Here is a 10,479-nt window from a genome sequence, read left to right as displayed (position 1 = left end):
GGAAAAAAAAATGAAGAGGAAAAAAAGGAAGCATTCCCAGATTCTGAATTCTTCAGGCATTGAGCACCAGCCTGGTCTGTATGAAGAGCTGAGGCTCCATAAAGACCCTTAGATGTCAGTTGCTACGTGGAATCCTCACCATTTTGGGAAGAGCATGTCCTTTAGGCAGGTGCCCCCAGGCATTACGATGCTGTGACCAGGATGTAGAAAGCTGCTGTCAAACACCACCGTAGTGTGATGGGTCTCACCTCACCCATCTTCTGCACAAGGGCTGCAAAAGCACCCTTCCCTGCTGGGCACCTCTTTTGATGAACTGTACTGAAAAATATTAAAGAAAAGAGTAACTTTGCTTTGGGAATGCTGTCATGTTTATAAGCAGAGAAACAGGGAAGTAAATCTCAGCAAGCAATGCAAAAAGTGGGAGATGAACGGGTGCAAGGCATACAGACTCCAGCATCAGTGGCCTTAAACCACTGACACAAACTGAACACAAACTCCATATTCAAAGTCCAGCCACTTCCCTTTCTCTAATACTTGCTCATTCAGTGTAATGAGCTCATCCAGTGACATTTGCTGCCAGTAAACAGGACATGAGGACCATCTTTCAGACAACTAGTTATCATTGTGCAGGGTCGCTGCTGATAGCCTCTGGTTTGTCACTCCGGATCCCCTGAGAAGCCAGTTGCAGCTCTGCAAGCCAATGGTGCAGGCAGCAGCTCCAGCAGCCTGAGCATCAGCAGTTCAAGACCTAAGGCTGAGTTTAAGAGGAAGTGATTAATGGATTTACTCTCCCAACACAGCAACAAGGAAGTTCCCAGCAAAACTATCAGAAGCAAAAAGCAGTACTGTTGTTCAGTGAATTATTACATTGTGCAACGCCTCACTGGGTATCAGGGGAGCTGAAATTAGCTTTTTCAAAAAGGGAAGGTTCAAAGGGGTTGGAGCCACAAGAAGGTGAGAGGCCCCAGGAATCCAGCCAACACCCCTTCCAGGACATCCCCCCGGGGCGGACCTTTCTTTCACCCAGAGATGAGGACCTTCTTAGGCGTTCAAGCCGACATGAAAGATTAGGAAGGGCCATTACCTGCTTACATAAACCCCAGCAGAGGGAAAAAGAAGGCAGGTGAAGACACTCATCCTCTGTTCATCACCTTTTCCTGACTCACAAAAGCAAGCAAGACTCAACCCCCAGACCAGATGTCCTTCCACGCACAGCTGATGAAGGTACTGTAGACTTAAACATGCCAGTAACAGTCCAGTATATTTCTCTAGCTAGCATGCCATGTACTGTTATTTCCCTCTTATTGCAAGCAATGGTTTGTGCACAAGCTTCCAATTAAAGTTGGTAACTGAGTAAGTCTAAACAGCTCATTAACAAGAGGTGACATTCATTATCCTGCTTTTAAGAGATATTAAACCATCTGAGACAGGCCAACAACCTCTCCCATCAGAAAGAGAACACCAGGTGCTAATTAATTTACTTGAGATTACATAAACTATTTCAGTGGTGAAGAATGGAAATGTTTTCCTGACATTTAACTAAGCCTCCTAGTACAATGAGCTTGAGAAAAAAACTGTGTAAGCACATTTTTACTCATATACCACTTCTGCAGGCCAAACAAGCAGAGCTGGGGAAAAGAGAAAGGATGCTTCAGACACAGGGTGCAGTGTGGGAAAAGGGAGGTGAAGGACAGAGCTCTTTAGCTGGTAAACAGAGCACATGCAACAACAGGAAATCATTAAGATCCTGCAAGGTTATCTGCAATTCCCATGGAGCAGCACAGCTGACTGCCCATCTTGTTTTGCAAGGCAAGAAAGCAAATCTGGCTCCTTGGATTGGTGTGGACACTCTGGAGGGGGAAGGAGAGGGGAGTGTGCAGCAGCCACAGCTCCCTTGGTCAGAGATCAGCAAAGCACCATGCAGTCATTTCTTCATTGTCTACCTGGGTAAACACATAGAATGGCAGCTGGGAGATTATGTAAACTCCACTCATACCCTTAAATCTGCACCCCAGTATCTAAATATAAAAAGAAAGAATTACAGTTCTCTTATTTCAAAGAAATTTATTTAACAAAGTTCAGGAATATTGCTTGACACTTCCACAGGCTTCAGAAAATGAACCCATTGCTGCACAGGCTGCTTTATATGAGGATATATCCGAGACAATGAATTTAGCTATCAAAACAGATCTTCTCCCAGCATTAGTAAGTCAAGCAGTACTATACAAAAACAGTTGGAAAAAGGTTACTGTGTTTTCCCTAGAGGATTCCCTACCCCTAACAAAAGGGCTCTCCTTCGGCTAGCAGAGGGCATACTAAAATCATTCATAATTGCACCAAGTCTTGGGTGAACCCAGTGGCCAGTTTCACTGCTTCCTTCTAACCGGAGTGGGAGGCACCAGACTGGGATAGAGTCAGGGTACTGCCCTCCTGCTAGCAAGTGAAGAATTGATTTCCGGTTTTGGATGTCAGCAAGAAGGCACTCTGAGGTTACACCCACTTTTCTAGACAAGCCATGGACACTCTTAACCTTTGGTAGGTGAACTGTCTTGCCTGGCGTAGGCACCGTTAGGCACCACAACTGAGTTATTAGTTAAGGCACTCTACACCACCTAGTAACTCCACAGTGCAACAGTTTGGGACCAGAATTTGCAGACTCCCTCCAGGATGAGTGGCTCTGCTAAATTCAGCAGCACTGTTCACACTAACATGTACACGTTCAGCCCACTAGCACATCTTGAACAGTGCAATTCAACAAATCACAAGCACCTTCACAGAAACACAATCACAGTGCAGTTTTCCAGAGGCAGGTGAAGGGCACAAGTCCTTGTCCTTAAAAGCAGGTCAAGAAAGCCTAACAAAGCCCCAGCCATTGCAAGAGCTTCAGAAGCTGGCTGGGTAGCACAGCTCTGTGCATTATCTCACCAGGAAGAAGGGCAGATTCATGTGCAAAAGCACAAGTGACAGTGTCCAGAGCAAGCCTGGTCTGAAACTGCATCATGAAACAGGCATAGGAGTATTGTCTTTAAAAGTTATGGAGATCTGAGAAGGAATGGAGACTGTCCTCATGAAGGCAACCAAGTTCACAGGAGCCCATCCGGCAAGTGCAGATGTATGCTTAGGCAGGACTTCAGATTCTCAGCTTTCAAAGACAAATCTGTTTACTCGTGGCTCACTTTCACAGCTTTCTTGGCCTTGGTGCTATGATGCTTTTGTTTCAGGTGAAAAATTGTCGAACTTGCTGCACAGGAAATGAAAACCTTGCTCAACAGCTATCAGACAAGCTACAGCAATGAAACATGTAGAAACATTTATCCTAAAACACAAATACAAGCGAAGTTACCAGTGGATACAATACAAGCTTAAACCAGAAACCCTGAAATACTCTGAAGACATTATCACTGGCAGGCAACAGAGTGCTGTATGCAAGACAGGAGGATATACATAGTAGGGTAACCAGCCCCTGGGGTCTCCTGCTGAGGTCTCTCTTTTTACATCAGACACCATGGGGAACTTCAAAGCTGCATCAATTTCAGAGATCTCAATTCAGGCATTGGCAGGAGGAGAACCTGCCTTAATGCAATTTTGACCAAGACTTCTTGTGTTTCCACCAGCTGTGACAGATTAGAGCTGCTGTCATGGGCTCCTTCTCCTCCCAGGCCCACTGTTACTCAGGGGAAGAGTGGGACTTTGGTCACAAGGATTTAGAGCTTTCACCTCCTAGAAGAAATGCTACAGGAGGCTCAGCTCCAGGATGAGATTTCCTATTGCCCAAGCAGGGAGCCCCGACAACCAAAACACAGCCTAGAAGGTTTGATGCTCTCAGCATGGTCTGCCCAGCCACAACACCCACCTAAAGCCCTGCAGAGCTTGTCCCTTTTCTCCCAAGTGGACAAAAAGGAAACCAGGAAGAGCAGCAGTCCATTATAGTGAACTCTGCAAGGGCAAAGGGAGCCAGTTTGGGTGACCTATTGGCACACATCCTACAAGCATGGCAGAGGAGTGGTGACAGTGAGTAGAGGATGTGAGCACAGGAACATACACTGCTGCCCAATGAATGCATCAAAATCCTTCCTTCTACACCTGCATCACACCCAGAGACTGCCCTTGGCCCCAGGACAGCTACATCTCTCTGCCCCTGTCAGACCTGTCCCAGAAAAACAGGTCAGATACAGGGAACATGCCAGCAGACACACAAAATGAGTAACCAGATCAATCATGTGTGCCTTCTCTTTTGAAACAGAAGTGGAGGAGTGAGATCCAGTTGAGATTTTCAATACTCCATGCCACTGAGCATGGCCAGCCACAAATCATCTGTCGCCAAGGCAGAGCAGAGCCACGACACACACCAAAGTTATGTCACTATTCACAGGCTCCAGAGTACAGGGGAATCATAACAAGACCAAACCGATAAGAGTACAGGCTTCGTGTAAGCCTCAAAATAGCCTGTGTGTGTAGATCACAGACTGCTACCCCTCCACATGTTTGACAGAACACCCTCTTTTAATCCACTCTTCCACAAACTGCACTGCAGCAGTCAGTCCCAGTCTGCTTTGCTCCTGTTGTGCAGCCCTTCACGCTGACCAGTGGGTGGGTAAGTCTTCTACAGACATCAAGAGTGACTCATGCTTCCCCACCTTGCACACAATTTAAGACATGCTGTCCTTTTCAAGCTTCATTAGAAACTCTTTTTCCAGTCTCATTGGCAAAGCTGATTACACAAAGGTGGAGGTACACCCTTTGCACCTAGATCTTGCCTACCCTGTTCCTGGGGTGTGTGAGGCTGTTGATGTGAAGTCCGCTGATCCCGTTAAGGAAGAAGAGAAAGGCAGCAATGAACTCGCACCAGTATGTCAGTGTGAAGCCCGTGAAGGTGAGGTGATCCTTCACAAGGATGGAGAAGCTCAGGACACCGGTGGCTGACAGCAAAAATGAGGCAAGGATGAGAACTGAGCCCATTGACCACTTCCGCCTTGCACTGGCATCCTCACAGACCTGGGACACCATCAGCAGCTCCAGGCCAAATATGGCAACCACAACAGCAAAGGACACCATGCTCCTGACAGGAATCACCCCCATGCTCAGCCCCTCCACCTCGGCCAGGCTGAGGTCAGTGACACACTTCAGGACACTGCCGTTGCTAACGGTGCAGAAGTGCCACAGTCCGAAGAGCTGCCCCTTTGCAAAGAGCCAGCGGCCATCGCAGACAGAGATGGATGACAAGACCACTGCTATTGCCACGCACAAGATGATCAGGCTCCTGATGAGTGTCTCAAAGAAGGATTTCTGCGGTCTCCGGTGTGCCAGCAGCCTCTGTGCCTTAAAGGGTAGTGGGGAAAATAAAGCCTGGGTTAATAGCACTACTTAAGGGTGAAATGAAACCAGAGGTACAAAGCTATGGGACTTCAGTACTTGAAAAGATCTGCTTGTGTACATCAACCCCCTTCTCACGGGGTAAGGTGATGCAGTCACAGACTGTACCTAGGAGAAAGGAAGGGTGGGTGAAGCTCTCCCGGTTCCCCTGCTGCATGAACAATGAACGCTTCCACATCAAGGCCCGGGCTCAGGATCACAAAGGCTGTGGGCTGAGCAGGATACCAGCCCCGCGGCCCCCACCGCACAGCCTCCTGCTCTGGCAAGGCTGGAGGAAACCACCGGCCCCTGGGAGAATGGAGCCGACGGATGGCCGGCAGAGGAGACAGAAGCGGGGCGGAGAAGAGGGGAGCACCCAGTTACCAGCACTGCCCTTTTTTCCCCACAGCCATTTCGGGCTGCCGCCAGCCGGGCTCTCCTTTCTTCCCCCCTTGCCAGGGGCAGCCGGGGCCCGGACCCGGCTCCTCACCCATCGGCGGTACGGTTCGGCTTTGCCCGGGGCTGGGCTGTCCAGATGCACCCACTGAGGACCTGCTAGGGCAACGCACAGCGCTTCCTCACCGAACCCCTCCAAGAGTACCCGAGATCTTAAACGCCGAGCCAAGCACCCCGCAGCGCCCTCCAGCTCTGCGCCGCAGGCGGTGGTGCTCAGGGAGCCGGCTGCGGGCACGGCTGCGGGCACGGCTGCAGCCCCGCCGGAGACGAGGAGGGAGCTGCGGACCTAGGGAGCTGCTGCCCGTCTGGGGAAAGCCCGGGACGTGCCGGCTGCGCCCCGCAGCTCCAGGAAGGGCCGCGGCGTGCCCAGCCGCGCAGGGACGAGCCGCAGCAGCTGCCCCGCGATGGGCAGCCTCGGTACCCGGAGGAGCCTTCCCCGAGCCCCCCTTCCCCGGCGCTGCCCCGGCGGCGGGAGCAGGGAGAGACGTACCTGCGCCCCGATGGCGGTCATGGTGCCGCCAGAGCCGGAAGACGCGGGCGGGCTCCGGCCGCCGGTTTTTATGTCCCCGGAGGGCAGTGGGCAGCCAGCCACCCCCACTCCCGCCCCGCCCGCGGGGCCGCGGCACCCTCCGGGCCCTCCCGCAGCTGAATCAGCACCGCGGCCCCGACGGGCGGAGCCGGGCCGGGCCCATAGCAGGGAAGGCAGCGCTGCCCTGGCCCGAGGCACAGGCTCGTCCCGGCCAGGTCTGGAGCACGGCTGCCCTGGGAGAAGGTGTCCGGGCAGCAGCCGCATCCCCTGCCCGTGTGTCACCGGCTGCCGGAGAGCTCCAGGTTTGTTTCTCGGCCCGATGCCAGGCCGGCATGGGACGGGGCACGAGCCCTAGACCTGCTTGCCCTGCTCCGGGGCGCACAGCCCGTGTCTGTGTGCAGCCCGCTGGGCGGCGGGTGCTGCCCTTCACCGGAAGCGCGCCCCTAAGGAGACCCGCTGCCCCGCTCCGGAGCGGTGCGGTGCGAGGATACCCAGGCGCTCCAGTGGACACAGTAACACGCCATCCTGCTCTACCCCTCCTGCGCCCCCGCAGGATCTGATCCCGCTGTTGTGCCGCCGAAGCACATTCGAACACAGGCTGTCTTTGCTGTGAGCTGCTCACCTTGCGCTGTGTGCGCACTCTTATCTGGTACCGGCGTACTTAACCTTACGTATCTCTACGTGTACCGTCAGCAAAAAAGTTTCTGCTCGTAAAGTTCTATGTCCTTGATCTTTTTCTCGCTCGTGTTTTGCCATCTTCTAATGAATTACTAATTGCTTTACTTTTTTTTCGGTCAGAAACAGCTTACAAAAGAAAGCCCAAGGAAGCTGGGTTCTGCTGTGTCATCAGAAACTCGTGTTCTACTGCCAAATTCTGATTTCAGTTCCAGCGAGAGGTCTGTAACAGCTCCACAGGGTCCAGCGGACAGACGCACAGGTTGTTGTTCTGGGCCTCCCTCGTACATAGCCAGGATCAGAATTCGACCATTCCCTCTCCGGCTGAACAGAGCTGGAAGGATCTCCTTCTCCAGCACGGGCTGGTAGAAGTTACCATAACTTCACCTTTCTTCCAGCTTCCATTTCTGAACAAATCAGTTGTCTACACAGATTGGCTCCTTATGTTAATCTCTGCACAGTTTCACGAGGGCTTTCTGTGTTTCCTTTAAAAATACACGTGTGTCTGCTATGATTTGGCTGGGGATGTTTTCTGTAACACTACTTCTGGTAAGAGTGAGAGCTCTGCAAAACATGTTTACTTCAGTTTTCATACAGAGCATATGGTGATACATTGACCTTTCTTTTTCCCTCTTCACGCAAAATCTGTGGTTCAATTGTCGATGGTCTCCGCTGTATACCTTATTAGATTATATTTCTATCAAACACTGAATTGGGGTTTTTCTGCTTTTGCAAGACATGGCAAATTTTTGCAAGGTCTGTTGTTAAAACTTCTGTGCAGGGTTTGTGGTCTGCAACATTTTTTGTTTCCTGAACATGTTATCCAAGCTAGCAAACTTGATGCTTTGCCAAATCCCTTTCATTTTAGGTTCATCAGATGATAGAATAGCTTTATGAACATCTGGGACTCCACAGGTTAAACAGCATTTCCATATTGCAGTGTTCAGGCTGTTCACATCAATTTGCTATTGCATCCTTCCACTTCCAAATGTAATGATATTTATGGGGTTTTTTTTTGCTCAGAACCCACGAGGAAGTCTTGTCTCATGTGCTGCACAAGCTGGACAAATGCTGCTTGCACTTAACCGTACCAAGCAAACGCAGGCTCCGGCCAGACAAAATACACCGACTCTTATCTGGCAAAACCCTCACATGATTTACACTTTCTGTAACACAGGCTCAGTCCTGCAATGCATTAGGTAAGGCCCTCAGTTAGCAAAATCATTATGCATAGATCTGCTTTAAACAGGAGTCATACCAATGACTTTAGCAATTAAAGAAAAATAACATTTTAATAGTGAGGTATCTCCCACTGAACAAGATGTTTCTTCTTCCTGTAAGAGCCAGTGGTAAGGCTCAGATGAGCAAACACATTTGCTTTGTCCAATGAGGAACTTACAGTGGTTACTTTTGAAACCAAAACTGCTCCCTGTCCTACTTGGATTCTTTAGTAGATACAGAGTTTTCTGCTAAGCTGGGTTATTGAGGAAAAGGGTGGTTTGGGGATGGTACTTTTGCTGCAAATACAAAATTGCTTTAATATTTTGTATTTAATTTAATTTACTTTTCCCAAATACAAAATATACACCAGAATTAAACTTGACCTGTAATCAATAGCAGTGTTGAATTGGTACTTTCAGATTCACTCTTTGCTGAAGTCACCCAGGACGATTGTAACAGTTGTGTAAATCAGACAGTAACAGTTTATTAGCACTTAGTTTCTGCTGTTGCTTTGCCTCCTAGTAAAGGTGTCTGGATTTAGGAAGCCTGCTAGAACTGTGCACCCTTTTTTCAAAGGGAAAGGAGTTTATCTTCATTGTCTCACAACAAAACAAGGCAAGCTCTGTCTTTTCAAGGTTAAAAAAACCCAATAAAGTTGCTTGAAAAGATGAATTGTGGGAAAGTGCCTCAAGGTTGCTATTTTGGAAAATCATTTGTGAAAATCAGTGTCTTACAGTTGAAAGAGCTCAGTGCTTTAAGAGAAAAAAAAAGTTTGTTTTGGTTTCCCCCCTCCCCTGAAAAATACATTACCTACGTCACAACAACACAGTAAGTGACCTTTAAAGTACTTCAAAAGTATTTTTGGTTCAACTCTGTTGAGTTCTTGGTATATTGCCAGTTTCATTATTTTGTTCAGAAAGTCCCTGTTCTCCATTGTTTAAGTGGGTATTTCACATCCTATCCCTGGACAGAAAGTTTTCAGGGAAATGTGTTCATAAATAATGGAAATTATCAGAGACTGTTGTAAAACATGGGGACAATTTTATCTGGTTCATTTAAAGGTATGAGAAGTTTAACACTGCAGAACCTATTCCAGCTTTTCTCCTGCAGAAGCCTGAATAAGGTTCAGGACAGAAGCCTGAGTATCACCAGGGGCTTAGGGAACAGTTACCTAAAGGAGTATTTCACTTCAAGGTAAAGCAAACACCAGTGCCCGAACACCACAGAACTGCATTCATCTAGTCTTGAAACTGGTTACATCTCTAAATGCATTTTTCTGTTGAATAAAATTCTTTCTGGTCATCTCTTCAACTCTTGGCATAGCAACTGATCTGGCTACGCACTGAAGCCCTCATCTTTGTCAAATCCCTATTTCGTCTTTCAAAACAGAAGTTGACTAGATCTTGGAGACAAATAGATCTCCAGTATCTCAGACTTGAGACTTTGGAAGATGCCCAAAACCTATATGAGGGACAAAATGATTTTCTTTGTGTCTTCCTCAAAAAGAGAGCATGTAGAAAATGTTATAAGGAAGAAGGATGAGACGAGCTGCCTCGTGTCACTGCTTTTACTGATTTTTATTTTCCTTTTTTTTTTTTCTTTTTCCTGGCAGAAATCCAAGCTAAAGAGACTGCATTCAGCTCTGCTTGGTTCAGTCTAGCTGGGCTCAAACAGAGCTTCTTGGAATGGGGCAAAAATTCAGCAATTGCTCAAGGCAGCACGTGTAACAACGGGAGCTGGGGTTATCCCAGGCCCGTATAGCTCAGACCAACCCCCTATCACAACTACTTCAGGTCATGATTTTCCTCTCACCACTGCAAGTTACTGAAGCCAAGTGGACAGCTGCCTCCTCCCAGCACATAAAAGAGAAGCAGTTAAGCACGTGAAGAGGAGAGAGCTCCTGGGCCAGATGGTTTCACTTTGCCCCCTGCCTGGACACCTCTCCTGTGCCACTGGAAGCAGACTCCTTACCCAGTCAGAGGCCACCACGTTCACCTGCAGTCCCAGGTTCTCCCACTCCCTGCTGGATGTAGCGAGAACATCCACCACCAAGGTCTAGGATCCTGTTTTTCATCCAGATCAAACAGTACCTGTTAAAGCACTCATAGCTGGGTTAGAAACATGCCAGTAACGTGCTGGTCCATTACAGTGACTTCAAGCCCTACCCCAATAAATGCAAAGAATAAGAAGAGACTTTAAGCAGAAGAAGAGGTTTAAAGGAATGCAATTTGTATCCTGGAAAAATT

The 10,479-nt window shown here is 48.6% G+C and overlaps 1 protein-coding gene across 1 annotated transcript; it reads right to left on the bottom strand.

Moving 5' to 3' along the window:
* Window positions 1-2,044: 2,044 nt before the first annotated feature.
* On the bottom strand, window positions 2,045-6,951 carry TMEM37 (transmembrane protein 37). The gene is made up of 2 exons (XM_065671355.1): window positions 6,299-6,951; window positions 2,045-5,319 (listed from the first exon to the last, which is right to left on the bottom strand). The coding sequence occupies exons 1-2, from the start codon at window positions 6,599-6,601 to the stop codon at window positions 4,747-4,749; spliced, it is 876 nt and encodes a 291-aa protein (XP_065527427.1). The 5' UTR covers window positions 6,602-6,951; the 3' UTR covers window positions 2,045-4,746.
* Between the last annotated feature and the right edge of the window lie 3,528 nt (window positions 6,952-10,479).

The sequence above is a fragment of the Lathamus discolor genome, chromosome 3 (assembly GCF_037157495.1).
Source record: "Lathamus discolor isolate bLatDis1 chromosome 3, bLatDis1.hap1, whole genome shotgun sequence".
In the NCBI taxonomy this organism is placed as follows: domain Eukaryota; kingdom Metazoa; phylum Chordata; class Aves; order Psittaciformes; family Psittacidae; genus Lathamus; species Lathamus discolor.
The sequence above is the reverse complement of the archived record's forward strand: the minus strand, read 5'-3'. Positions and strand labels throughout refer to the sequence as shown.

Bases quoted from the DNA above. Each gene is read 5' to 3' on its own strand.
- TMEM37 (XM_065671355.1), bottom strand. From the start codon at position 6,601: ATGCGGCTGCTGCCCGGACACCTTCTCCCAGGGCAGCCGTGCTCCAGA. The intron at 5,320-6,298 runs GTACGTCTCTCC...CTACCCTTTAAG, and splicing joins TGACCGCCATCGGGGCGCAG to GCACAGAGGCTGCTGGCACA.